This window comes from Podospora pseudoanserina, chromosome 1 (assembly GCF_035222485.1).
Source record: "Podospora pseudoanserina strain CBS 124.78 chromosome 1, whole genome shotgun sequence".
In the NCBI taxonomy this organism is placed as follows: Eukaryota; Fungi; Ascomycota; class Sordariomycetes; order Sordariales; family Podosporaceae; genus Podospora; species Podospora pseudoanserina.
The window spans coordinates 5,028,583-5,042,332 of NC_085920.1; the positions used below are offsets into that span (position 1 = coordinate 5,028,583).

Genomic DNA, 13,750 nt, shown 5'->3' on the forward strand with positions numbered 1-13,750 from the left:
TAATTAAATAAAAATTTAAGACAAAATATTATTGTAATTATTTTAGGAAGTTAATAAAGTACATGGTTTATTTTATTAAATACTCAAAAGTGTTATATTTAGTTTATTTCTTCAAATTATTAGGTAGTGATTTATTTATAATAAAAAAATACTTACATAATTATTAAACCTAGGATTATACATAAAATAAGAGTAATTTAAGAAGATATATAGGTTTACGATTTAATAGTTATTTAACTTACTAATTAAATTAAATAACATGTTCGAAGTTAGCTAATACTTCATAAATTCAAAAGTACAGCTAAGACTTAAAGAACTGGGGTTTTAGCGCGTTTTCTGAGATTTAAATGCATTTACTAGGGTAGGTTTAGAGGCGGGAAAAGTATTGCCTACGGCGTGCGAGGTAGACGATTACTAATTGTTAGTGAAGACCAGATTTTATTGGGCCACAGCGAGTTTTGGTTTTTTGCCCAGTTAAAGGGACTGCTTGGCTTCGAGTCTCAATTTCCTGACAAACCATCAAGGTCCTCGCCATTCAACTTTGTAATTATGCTTTGAGCAGCAGACAACCAAACACCACCTTCATCTGAAGCAATTGGGATCTATCTCTCCATTCTGGAACTCAGTTCCACTTCAGCATCATGTACGACGAGGGGCAGCACCGCTCCAGATCCCCATCGCGGGATGGCGGGCGCAGTGGAAGCTATCGCGACCGCGAATATCGTCGCCCTGATGAAAGAGGTGGCGACTACCGCCGCTCGAGGAAGGGTAAAACCACACGATAAACCTGTCCTAGCAGAAGCACTCTACGATATCCGCTTGTTGCTTTGCGGTTTGCAAACTGTCGATATGGAGCAGAAGATGGCTAACTTTGGGTGTGTTTGCCTCGACCGCAAAAGATTCTCCAGCGCCTCCTTTGAGGAACCTCAACTACGACGACGATGACCAGGAGTATTACTCGAGACAAGCTGTCGGGACCCTTCGCACTGGTGGCGACCCGGATCGCGGACGGTATCAGGGCGACAGGCCTCACAGCGGTGGATACCTACCACCGTCTGGTAGCCCGCCGTCGGACCGTTACGGGCGAGGAGATATCGATTTGGAACATAGGGAACGTTTTTCACGATACAATCAAGATCGCGATGTGTCACAAATTCGGCCATCTCGAGATAGGAATCCTGGCGCTGGGCGTGCGGGTGGTCGGGGTCACGGTCGTGGGGAGCACAGCGGTGCGGGTTCGGGCTTTGGCTCGTCCAAAGTGTTGATTTTTGAAGGTCTCACTGAGGATGCCACCGAGCGCGACGTCCTCTACGGTCTCGACTTTGTAACCCGAGACCATCAGTTCTCGAGCGATCAAGTGAAGCTCGTTCGATTACGGTACGATCAAAACGGTAGGTCGCTCATTTCTGGACCAAGTCTCTCATCCCATCTTCCGTGTCGGAGGTGTTAATGCGGGGTGCTCAGGTCAGCGGATTGCAGCTGTCGAATTCCATCGTCGATCGCAGGTCGAAGACTTTCTGGACCAGTTCTATCCGGAAATTTCTTTTCCACTTCAGCATTCCCGCGGGAAGGACACTGAGTTCTTCACCTTCGGCATTCAGGACCCTAATTACCGCGACGACATGCCTGATCCTCGGGAGTCACGGCGCGGTGGTCGAGAAGGCCGAGAAGATGATGGTTGGACGTGTGTAACTGTATGTGCCGTCTATTTCGCCCTGTAAACGGTCTGAGACTAATCGACCGCAGTGCCATGTTGTTAACTACCCGCACCGAGCTGTGTGTTTCAAGTGCAAAACTGAACGTCCAGAGGATGATGGATATGGAGGTGGCCCATTATTAACTGGCGAGACCGACGAGTGCCCCCAGCAGATGCCGTCTCAATATGTCGTAATTCGCAACCTCGACCGTTCTGTCACAGAAGAGGTTCTGGCCAAAGGGGTCATGAAATTATTTCTGGAGAATCCAGAGCCACCAAAAGAGGCCCCGAGCACCAACAAACTCAAATCAACGGCACCCACCAAGAGCACTGTCGGCATGGGCGCGAAGCCTGGCTCGCTGCGTCGTGTTTTCGTGATGCGAGATCGCAGAAGCAACGAAAGTTGGAGATATGGCTTCGCCGAATTTGCCACTGTCGAGGATGCCGTGGCCGCCGTTCAGAAGTTCCAGGCATCGACAAAGTTCACCATCGCCTCAAAGCCAGTCGTCGTTGCCTTTATTCACACAGGAGTTTTTGTTCCTTCGTTCGATCCTGTTACACCTGAGAATCAAGATCTCTCATTCAGCCCTATCTACAATCCTGCCGTTCGCATCAAGTACTGGGATGACCGCGCCTACCCTAGCGTACACGTTGTCACCACCGAGCCTATCTCTGAGGTGTCACAGCCGGAGAAGAGCAACAATGCCAATGATGATCCAACCAAAAATGTCTCCAAGACGTTCAAGAAGTTTAAGAAGGACCTGGGAGCTGCTGTTGGTGCCAAACCCATCATGATGCCTCAGATGGAGTTGTGGGCCAAGAAGTCAGCCGAATTGCATGGTTCGAAAGCCAGGGCCACAGACCCCTCAAATACCGATACCGAGTCCTCCAACTTTAACCTCACGACCATCCGTGAGTCTGAGGGCACAGAGCCTGACGGTCCATTTGCACCTCACTGGGCTGATCAGTACATTTCTTATGCCGACTGGGAGGCGATGACGTGCGTGGCTTGCGGCTGGAAAGCACCGACGGAGCGATCAACCCAAGAACGTAACGACCTACTTATTCACCACGAAGGGACAGCCCATCTATTCTACCACGACCCCGAGATCAAGGACAAAGCCGCGGCTGGTCTCAGTGCTCTTGGCAAGAAGCACCGCACCATCATCCGCCGTACCCCTCGTCTCAAATCTGAACCCCTGCCCAAATACAAATCATACGCAGACTTTGACCGCCTCCGTTGTCTACTCTGCAAGCGCCAATTTCAAAAGATGGAAGTAATCTGGCTACACGAACAGCAAAGCGAACTCCACAAGCGGAACCTCGCCCACCCTAAAGCCCGCTCTCGCGCAGAGGAAGAGTTCAAGAAACTGGGCAAGAAACAAAGAAGCTGCATCCCCGACCAAGCCTTCTACCGCGAGTGGGAAGCGCAACTTAAGCGTAGTCAGCCCAACTATCGTGATCGAGCCTTGGAACGTAGGCAAGCTTTCCGTCAGCCGAAGAAACCCACCAATCAGCCCAAGACATCTGTGCCAGAAAAGAGGAAAGAACCTTCTTCGTTGTCCGCAGAGGCGGACACACCGGCCAAGAAGAGCAAAGGGGCGGGTATGCTGGCTAAGATGGGGTGGACGGCGGGTGCGGGACTTGGGGCCGAGGGGGCGGGGAGGACGGATGCGATTGCGACGGAGGTTTATGCTCCTGGTGTTGGGTTGGGGGCGGAGGGGAGTAAGCTTGGGGATGCTGGGGAGGAGGCGCAAAGGAGGACGAAGGGGGATTTCAGTGACTTTGTTGAGAAGACGAGGGATAGGGCTAGGGAGAGGTTTGATCGGTTGGGGTAAAGGGGGTTGGGTTAATGATTATGATGTGTGTGTTTTGTAAAATATTGAGGTTGGACTGGACGGTAGGAGATGACGTTATGGGTGTTGGATGATGGGATGCGGTATACAACCGGCCGAGAGTGTTTCAATAAAACCGCTGAAATTGATATGTCGGCTCCACGATAATAAGGCTTCGACTTCCGTTACTCTTTGATGTGCGAACTGTTGATGTGATATTGAAGCGTATCTTGCGTGCCCAGGGTTTCCTGTGGTTTTCTCTTTTCACTTAAATTATGTTGTCCAGCTCCAGCCCGAGTACTCACCAAGCCCGAGCACTCACCAAGCCCGAGCACTCATCATCGTAAATCACATCACCTCAATCACCATCACACAACTCAAAGTTCTTAAAATCAAAGCTAATTTGACCAGGCAAGGTGGCAGTCTCCCCCTCATCTACCACCACCCATTCGCTCACCACAAATAACCTACACTACCAAAAACCCATACATACACAAGCAAAAGCCCCATCCGTCTCGCCTCCAACGCCAACACAATGCAGGTCGACCCCCTTTTCCCTTCATCCATCACCCCTTCCATAATGAACAGAGGGGGAAAAAACAAGGAAAAGGGGGGAATCATGATGCCCATTACCACTACAGACTGCACAGAAACGGAAGGTGAAAACCCCCATAACCCATGACCTAGGAAAAGAAAAACGGACACCTGACAAATCCTTGTCTGGACAAGGCAGAAAAAAAGACGAAACAAACATCAAGGGAAAAAAAGAAAAGAAAAACCATACAGAAAATATTGACATGGTAGAGGTAAAAGGTAGGCCTCACCCGCGTCCATTGTCCGCGTTTTTGTGTGTCCTCGAGGCCTTGTCTCCCGACAACCAACACCTCCCAACCTCCAAACAAGGCCTCTCAACTCCATTTTGACGCTTTCCAGCCCCCAAACAAGGCCTGTCAAGTAAAAATTGAGGCCTATTGACTATCCGCTGAGGCCTTCTCACTCTCTACTGAGGCCTTTCGGTTCAATTCTGACGCCTATTGAGGGGGTCTCGCGCCGCCATTGAAGATGTAAGCCAGCTCCTGAACACCCAGTCTGCCCAGCTGCTTGCTCTTGTCTTCATCCAGGGCGCTCTCCACCAGCTCCCTCTTCTTCTCTTGCAAATCCATGATGCGGTCCTCGACCGTTTCCTTGACCAGGATTCGGTGGACCTGCACCTCCTTTTGCTGCCCAATACGGTGGGCGCGGTCGACAGCCTGCATCTCGATAAATGGATTCCAGAAGGGATCGCAAATGATGACGCGCGAAGCGCACGTCAGGTTCAGTCCCGCGTTACCGGCCCGGAGGGACACCAGCATGACCTTGTTTTCGGGGTTCTCTACAAAGTCTTGAACCGCTTCGTCGCGGTGGGTGCGCGACATGTCGCCAGTGTACCGGCAGTGACGCAGCTTGAGGCTGTACTTGATCTGGCATTCGATCAAGTCCAGCAGGGAGGTCCACTGAGAGAAAATGATGGTCTTCTCATTGGTTTCCTGGATCGTCTTCAGAAGCTCAATGACTTGGGTGACCTTCGCCGAGTCCTCCCAGTTATCGCGGAGGTAGTGCATATATCTCCGACGGGCCTCCTTGTTTCTGCCAGCCTCAAGGCGGAGTGTCCGCAACTGACTTGGGTTGACCGGCTCAACCTTGTTCTTCCCCTTGCTCAGTTTGCTCTTCTCCTTGCCTTTCTTGAACGCCTTTGTGGTCTTCTTTTCCGCCCGTCTCGCTTCCTTTCTCGCCTTCGCTTCCGCCTTGGCTTCCGCCATCTTCATCGCCTGGGCTGCAGCTTCACCCTCACTGAGTTCATCTGAATCATCGTCTTCCACGATGAAGTCATTTAAACTGCCGACAGAATCATTGTCGGAATCCTCGTTTTCTGACGAGCCAGACCAGTCTGAAATCTCTGGCAGCTCCTCCTCCTTGACCTCTTCCTTAGGAAGAGTTTCCGGCATATGAATCTTTCGGAAGGTCGTGTACTTGATCACCTTTGAAGCATCAACGGGGCCGCGGCATTGCGGACACTTAGCACCGGCGTTCTCGTTACCTGTAAGAACATTGTTCCTGGCCGCGTTGTCTGTCAGCGAAGTGAAGCACTCTGAGCAGGTGTCATGGCCGCAGGGTATAGCTAGGACTGGATCCTCGATGCCGTCATAACAGATAGGACACTCAAAAGATTCGATGTCCTTGATACGCTGGATGACTGCAGCATCAAGCTTTCTCGCCAAATCATCCATGGTCTCGTCAGCGGTGGTTGCGCTGCCGACGCACTCGAAATCAATCAAGTGAGGGTGGCAGCAAGCTTGGCGAAGCCGCAGCAGAAGAACAAGAATATTGGAGTAGTTGCGACCAACAGTACCGGCACGGAGGTATTTGTTGAAGACAACCTGCGACCTCTCCTCGAGGTCTTTGTAAAATTGTGTCTCATCCACTGAGAACTCTACAAACTCGGATCTCTCGGTCTTGAGGGGTAGAGTCAAGATGGGCTTGCCATCTATCTGCGAGGTTTTCATGCGCCTCAGCATGATGGCCTTGAGAACGGTCCGAAGCTTGTCCATGGCCTGCTTGCGAGCATACTCGTTGTTACCATTATTCCGGGGGCCGAGGCATTTAAACGCCGTTTGGAAGTGCCTATGTTCCCAAAAGGGCTTAATCCTCAAAAAACGGATGAGTGGATAGAGCTCTGATACGTTGTTCATCATGGGCGTGCCAGTAAGGCACCAGCGGTAGGTGGCATTGATTTTGTGCACGCCCTTTGAGCCTTGGGTGTCCTTGTTTTTGATACACTGGGCTTCGTCGATGATGATGCGGTAAAAGGTGCTTTTGGGGTGAAGCAAGGGGCACTTTTTGGCAAGCTCGCCGTCGTCTCTCTCCGAATACAACGCAGCCGCGTTGCGTTGTTGCACGTGCTTCTCGTACTGGCGCCATTCCGAGGCGATTGAACCATACGTTGTGAGCACCACGTCGTAATTTATGAGCTCAGTGAATGGTATCTTCTTCTTCTGGTGGAGGAGGTAAACACTCATCTTATGAGTACCCCTCAGCTTGTTCTTGACCTCGTTTTCCCATTGTTTGATAAGGGCGACAGGTCCAATTATCAAATTAGTCTATTCAATATTATATTAGCATTCAAAGTGCTGAAAGGTAAGCAGAACGCCTATGAAACTAGTTCAAGGCGTCCATTGCACCATTTCACGGATGCAACATTCCACTCAACACCCACAGACGACCAACAAACACATGTCATTGTTCTTGGAAGGCGTTTAATAATACGGTCGATGCGTCGAATGATAGTGTTGATGGGTTAAATGATGGTGATGATGCGTTAAATGATAGTATCGATGCGTTAGATGATAGTGTCGACCTTTAGTAATAGTGTCGAGGCCTTTACTGATAGTGTCGATGCCTTTGGCGGCGGTACCGAGGGCTGTAAAGAACAATGACATGCGTCTGTTGGACAAGTGCAGAAGGTGAAAGAGCTGCTGTATGTAAAGTAAATGCAACCAACACCTTGACAAGGCACGAACAAGCAAGCTATAAAAAAAGGAAGGGGTCTGAGAAGTTGCTTACCCTCACTGCCCGGTCCTCAGAGGGCCTGGAAATCATCAACGCCAGGGTCGAGACCGTTTTACCAAGACCCATATCATCGGCCAGGATACCGCCTTTGTTTGACCCTGTCTCCATCTCCGCCATCCACTTCAGGGCAAGCTGTTGGTGCGGATAGAGAGGATACTTCATGCCCGCCGGTGTTTCACCCCGCTCCTCCTCGGGAATTTCCATATCAGGTCGAATGTTCGAAAGAAGTTGTTGAATCTCCTCCTCTGTTTTGACAGGATTGTGCACAAAATCATCCAGATAGTTCGCTAACCGCGGATTCAGGGGGTTCCCCTCCATATCGGTCATGTTCTGGAAGTCAATGTTGTTTACACGATGAATCGTTGAAGCAAGACTGGGTTGCCCTCCCAGGTAATCCACGTCGGAGAAGTAGCTGCCGTTGTTCAGTAGACCTGGTCGATCGAAGCTGGCCAGTTGGCTAACGCTTGCAAAGCCTGGTAACGCGGATGGGTTCCAGGCTGGAATGGATCGGTTGTAGGATGGGTTCGGTGGGGGAAGAGTACGGCTAGAGGGATGGGTCGAGCGAGCCCCTTGTTGCCACAAAGCATAGCCGCCGGTAGCTACCTCGTCGCTGCCACTATCAGAATCTTCCCAGGCCCCCGGCATTTGAGGCATCCGATCGCTTTCCCCGCGGTTGATGCCATTCACTTGACTTGGAGTGATGCTCCATCCCGGACTCCCACTGGCCCTCCCTGGTTCAGACTTGACATTGACTCCACAGCTGTGTTCAAAGCTGCTAGCTTGTCGTGACTGAATAGCTGGTGGTTGACCACTTGGAACGATGCTCCAACCCGGACCCCCTGTAACCTGACTGGGCCCCGGTTTAACAGGCGTTGTGTTATGGGAGTAGCTGCTCGTGTGCGGTGTGTGAACGCCACCATACCCACGACTTGGCGTGGTGGTCCAGCCAGCGTCACCTGTAACATTTGACCCAGAGTTCGTTGGGTAGTTCCCATTTCCATATAGTCCATTACTCTGCGCTCCAAACGATTCCGAAGTAGTTCCCTGCAAAAGTCGTGGTCTGGTAGATAGAGACATTTGATTGGACAACTGGCTGCTCGATGGTTGGCGGTGTAAAATTCGGTCGAATGCATTTGTTTGGCCAGTGGGTATCGATGAGCCGTACTCGGGTGCCGTCGAAGTGCCTTGCGATAACTGCCTGGCAAAGGCAGCATCTTGATCAAGCTGGGCCTTCGATTGTTCATGGCGCCTTTCCACATCAAGAGCTCTCTGTTTGATGCCCTGCCACGCATCGTCCCTACGTCAAAGGTTAGCACAGATCGACAGAGCGGGACACGAGACTGCTTGCCCAGTAAGGTCAATGGAAGATAATTCTTCATCTACGTCGTTGCTCCCAGGGCCCCCAAAACTGTAATCCCATCCCGGGCTCGGCGACGCTCGGTTGGAGTTATTTGGACCCCATATGGATGAAGAAACATTCAAGTGAGAGCTTCCGAAAGAACGCTTTCGAGATCCAGAGGCTGGCTGGTGGGGTGGAGGCCCTCCTCCAGGGCTCGAGCTTGGCGGGTTCGACATTCTTGAGGATGAGTCGTTGGCGGGGTAGGAAGATGCTGGGGGCAATGATTAGCATGAGTTTGAATATGTGCATGTCCAAAACCTCTTTCGGGACAGGGTTTTGAAGGACTTGGTTGCGTACCTTTGCCTGTGGTAGGAGCTCTCGTCAGCACTGAACGCCATTCCGGCCATGGAGGAATGCAGGACTTGAACTAACCTTCTGACGAAGTCCCGCGGGCCCTCCTTTCCTTGAGTTTAATCAATTCAGCCTTGGCTTCCCGTATTTGCTTGTTGATTTCAGAAGTCCGCGGTTGCTCCAACAACGACCTCAGTATCGTCCCTTGAATCGCAATATCCTCTTCGAGGTCCATGGGGCTCGGGTCTGTGAAATTTAAGGGCACTGACAGTGCCTGATGAGGTGAAAGAAGAGAGCGGGAGCCGCAGTCGCAGAGCGGGTAGCCACATGCACAACCAGGCAGGCAGCCTTTGCCAAAAGCACCCAGAAATGCAGTTTGTGGGTGTGCGTCTCCTTGGGTTTAAGTTTTGTTGGGCAACCTAAGGTAGGGAGTTTTAGCGGATAGGGCGGGGAGCTCAGGCTGTAGTGGCACGGTAGCCTGTGACTGTTTTCGACGGTCGGTCAGTCCCCCAGGCGAAGCAAGTTGGGTGAAGGAGAAGGGACTAGATGGAAGACGAGGCTTTCGGGGCTTGCAGCTTCCAAAGCCAACTAAGTGCTGGCTGGCGCGCGGGCAAAAGCAGGCAAAGGCGGGCAGGCAAAAAAAAGGTAGCCCTGAATGGTCGGTCAAAGTGGGCTGGTACCTTTTTGCAGGAGAAGGGGCAGTGATCGTCTTTTTCTTACTGCAACTTCAACTTGGCGCGCCTTTGCTGGTTTCAGTCAGTTGGGCAGGCAGGCACTGGCGTTGATGCGGAAGACGGGATGCGGAAGGGAGGAAAAGATTGATTGACAGTCAATGGGATTTGGGATTGTGCGACAAAAGCTAGCTGGAGAATTGGCCGCCTTTTGGGGGGCTGTTGAGAGCTGGAAACTTGAAAGGTCAGGCTTACCTCTCTGAGCTCAGCAGCGCGCAGAGGATGGATAGGATAGGATACCTGGACCTCGCGATTATTACTGCTCTTTCTGCAATGTTGCATGCATGCTTGGTGACGACTGAGAGGCTCGGCACTGGATTTGTCGGGCCCAGCGCTGAGTTTCTCGAATTCCCATGTTGCAACAACACCGGGGCGCGCTCTAATCAACCAGGCAGATAGTGGGGCAATCCTCGATCAGCCCCCACAACACCCCCGTCTTTCAGTGGGGTCCGCTCCACTGCCGCAAAACAAAAGTGGAGACACAGCAGGCACACCTGCAGGGATTCAGCTGAAGTCTTGTCGAAACAAAATCTCTTGACTTGGAGTTCGTGCGACTTTGACGTCTTCAAACGTCCATCTGATATAGCAAAGAGATAGTTCCTTCCAAAGTTACCTGCCATTAATATCAGGAATAGAGATTCTCGAGAAAACATGGAGGGAGAAAACATGGAGGGAGAAAACATGGAGGGAGAAAACATGGAGGGAGAAAACATGGAGGGAGATAACATGGAGGGAGAAAACGCAACTACAAGTAAATGGGCCGTGTGTTGGCGTGTTACACAGCAAACACGCTACCGGCAACAAAAAGAAAGAAAAAACTGAACAACGCTTCACTCAGCCTCCCATGAGGCATTCGAGTTCAGACCGAATCGGATTACTGGTAGACGTCAACGTGTCAACTACTAGGTATTACTGAACGACACGAAATATACGGCCAAACCTAGCTGCTCTTCAGAGCAACCTTAGTACAGCTATGAGGCCAAGGCAATTTAATTTTCAACTCCTGGTAACCCCTTCAAAAATACCCAAAACGACCGGCCTGATGCAATGAGCCTCTATGCAAGCACGTGTCAAAAGACACCATTATACAACCTTTCCCCCCAAGCCACACCTGCGATTACTCGTTGGGGTTTTCGGGAGGCTCCTCACTCTCGCCATCATCGCCGTTGGAGACTTTGTCCCACCAATGCGAGACCTTTCCAGAAAACCAATCCCAAAACCCTTTGACCGAGTCACCTACTTTGTCCAGAGGGGACTTGCCATCATCGCCCTCGTCATCGCCTGAGGGATCCGAAGAGGGCTGCGCTGTCGGCTTGTCGACCTCGATAGTCTTCTCAACCGTCTTTGTCACTGTTGCTGTTGGAGCAACCAAAGGAGCACTGGCTGTGACTGGGTTGACCATGACAGGCTTCGCCGATGTTGAGCTTGACAACACAGGCGTTTGGGTGCTCGACTCAGCAGGCGAATCAAATTCGTGATCGCTGTGCAGACCAATCGGCTTCAGAGGAAGCCTAAGGGTGCCGTTGTTTGGCGCAGGGGTGATCCCAACCGAATCACAGAGCATGTTATAGACATTGATGTTTTCTGCCAGGTGGTTAGTTCAAGATTCAAGAAAGCGAAAAAAAATCATGCTACTCACGAAAAACCTCAACCTCACTATTTGGCTGGTGAGGGAAAGCAGGGCCCCGAGCGACAAACAACGCCCTCATAAGAGGGTGTTCGTTGTCGTACCCGTGTAGGCCGCGTGGCGCATAGACAGTACCCTTCGCTTGTGCTTCTTTCAGATTCATCTCCTCCATCTTCACAAGCGCCCACCCAGTCTTGGGCACGATCCATAAAGGAGCAATGCGGTCATTCCGGGAGAAATGCCATCTCTCAGGCATGTCCATATCCCTGAGGTACACGTCGAGATTCGGGTTCGCCTTGGTCCTCTCAACCAACTGTGCGTGAATCTCCTGAAGATCATTGGGATTCTTCGGTCTCAAACCAACCAGCGGCCATCCATCTGTGTGTTCGATCTTGCTGACATCAACAAGATCCTCCAACTGCACAACGCGTGTTATATCGGTGGTTGCCATGCCATGGTCAGAAACGACAATAACATTGACAATACTTGTCAAGCGTCGTTCCTCCAGCCCCTTAAAGATGCGGTCTAGCATCTTGTCGACCTTGCCAATTGTAAGCTGAATTTCAGTACTGTTGGGACCAAATGTGTGCCCAACCGCATCAACATTAGGAATGTATGCCGCGATCACTTGTGGGCGCTCATCATCCGGCATATCCAGGAACTCAAGAACCCGGTCGACTTTCTTGGACAGCTTCTCCTTTCCGTTGTACTTGTCCATGTAGGTAGGGTTCGTGTTGAGAATGTGAGCTTCACTCCCAGGCCACATATGTATTGCAGTCTTGAGGCCTTGCTTCTGAGCTGTCACCCAGAACGGCTCGCCCTTCCACCATTTTGGATGTAGGCTTCTTTTAGGATCAGTGTAGTAGAATTCCTCTTTGAGCTCGGGATCCCAGAAGGAGTTGCCAACCACCCCATGAGCCTCGGGGTACAGCCCAGTGACCAAGGTGTAATGATTAGGAAAGGTGACGCTGGGAAAAGACGGCAGCATATAGCGTGGTGATACACCCTCTTTGACAAAGGCATTGAGCCTCGGTGTCAAGCCCCTGTCAACAAAATCGGCGCGAAATCCGTCTAAACTGATGATAATGGTCGTAGGAGCGAACAGAGCCGTGCCGTTGCTGACAAGTTTCGCTGCGGTTTGTGCCGTTGCCTTCTTCTCAATTGACAACTTCCAAGCCACCAAAACCAGAATCCCAAAGCCAACAATTATGAGTGCATAAAGTAGGCCCCAGCGACAACAGCTCCTCCTTCTCTTCGCTTTCACAGCACCCATGTGTAAGAGATTCTTCCTGTCCACCTCATCGCTGTCATCCCGATCACTGCTTTCCCCAGTATCGCTCCCACTCTTCACCCCCCCCTCTTCCATTTCATACATCAACTCCCCATCCTCACCATGTTGCGCCACAGTCAGCAACCGGTCCTTCTTCGCCTTCCTCCTCGCTTTTCTCCTCGACCTCCTCTCCCCCCCATCATTCCCGTCAACCGACTCAGCCGAGTGAAATGACGGACTCGCCGACCTCGATCTCGAAGCATCGCTCAGCCTCCTCGAAAACAACGTCAACGGATTCGGTATCGGCAACGGCAACCCAGAACCCCTCCTCTCCCTCTCCTTCTTCCTCCGTGTCTCAGTCACCAACTGGCCAAGCTCCTCCTCCTCCATCAGCACCAGCCTGTCGTGCGCCCTCAACTCGCGACTGTTCCTCGCTCGCATCTGCCTCTCGTCATCCTCACTATCCGTGTCCTGATCGCTGCGGATCGAAATCGCATCGGCGTCGTAATCGGACGGCGACAAAAACGTCTGTTGGTCTCGGGCGCCCGCATTCATTGTGTTCAGCGGCTGGAGGGGACGCATCTTGGAAGTCGACGACGCTTAACAAAGAAATCCTGTCGTGTTCATCGGCTCAGGAAGATCGCGGTATTCGTCGCTCGGCACACAAAACTAAAGCTATCGTCGGTCAATCATTGCACACTTCCCCTGTTTCTAGGAGTTTGGTTAGGAGGAAATAGGTCAGTTTGTTGCCGCCGCTCGCAAATGGGAGACTGCAACTCCCGAGCCTGGACCCCGTTCAAATTCGAGAGGACTCCTTACACCCCTGGGGTGTGTCTCTTGTTTTGACAGGCTTGGCCCGCCCCACACTCTCGGCAAGCCCCCGCCCATTTGGGTCTCCTCTTCATCTGGTGGTGCAACATCAACGACTCTCGATCAGTCACAGCTCTGCAGATGGCATCGATCTACCTCAATCGAGGGAAATATATGTAGAATGACTGGACCATCAACGGATTCCTCGATCACGGACACGATACGAAACAACGCAGACCTGGATCACCCAGTCTTTTCACATGTCACCAGCCTTGACCCAACCCCCCACAACTCGCAAAGTTCCACAGCATCACAGCGGAGGAGACCATGTGGAATCAACGTTTCCAGCCTTAGTTTAATTGGTAAGCACCATGCTATCTCTCGTTTCTCACCTGTGTCACAGGAGTTCATTCTTAGGTATCTCATTATCCGCACAAGCCATCTCGACAACTGATAGCAAACGCCAACCAACGCCATATCACGCA

The 13,750-nt window shown here is 51.4% G+C and overlaps 3 protein-coding genes across 3 annotated transcripts; 1 reads left to right on the plus strand and 2 right to left on the minus strand.

Moving 5' to 3' along the window:
- Positions 1-385: 385 nt before the first annotated feature.
- On the plus strand, positions 386-3,534 carry QC764_114310 (uncharacterized protein; the record flags this gene model as incomplete). The annotated part of the gene is made up of 4 exons (XM_062942684.1): positions 386-768; positions 900-1,391; positions 1,465-1,694; positions 1,747-3,534. Exons 1-4 carry the CDS (start codon positions 642-644, stop codon positions 3,532-3,534), a joined length of 2,637 nt encoding a protein of 878 aa, XP_062805671.1. The 5' UTR covers positions 386-641.
- Positions 3,535-3,795: 261 nt separating this feature from the next.
- On the minus strand, positions 3,796-9,882 carry QC764_114320 (uncharacterized protein). Its single transcript, XM_062942685.1, has 4 exons — positions 9,754-9,882; positions 8,834-9,568; positions 7,132-8,747; positions 3,796-6,668 (listed from the first exon to the last, which is right to left on the minus strand). Exons 3-4 carry the CDS (start codon positions 8,212-8,214, stop codon positions 4,563-4,565), a joined length of 3,189 nt encoding a protein of 1,062 aa, XP_062805672.1. The 5' UTR covers positions 8,215-8,747; positions 8,834-9,568; positions 9,754-9,882; the 3' UTR covers positions 3,796-4,562.
- A 502-nt stretch (positions 9,883-10,384) lies between these two features.
- On the minus strand, positions 10,385-13,473 carry QC764_114330 (uncharacterized protein). Its single transcript, XM_062942686.1, has 2 exons — positions 11,198-13,473; positions 10,385-11,142 (listed from the first exon to the last, which is right to left on the minus strand). Exons 1-2 carry the CDS (start codon positions 13,035-13,037, stop codon positions 10,676-10,678), a joined length of 2,307 nt encoding a protein of 768 aa, XP_062805673.1. The 5' UTR covers positions 13,038-13,473; the 3' UTR covers positions 10,385-10,675.
- Positions 13,474-13,750: the final 277 nt, after the last annotated feature.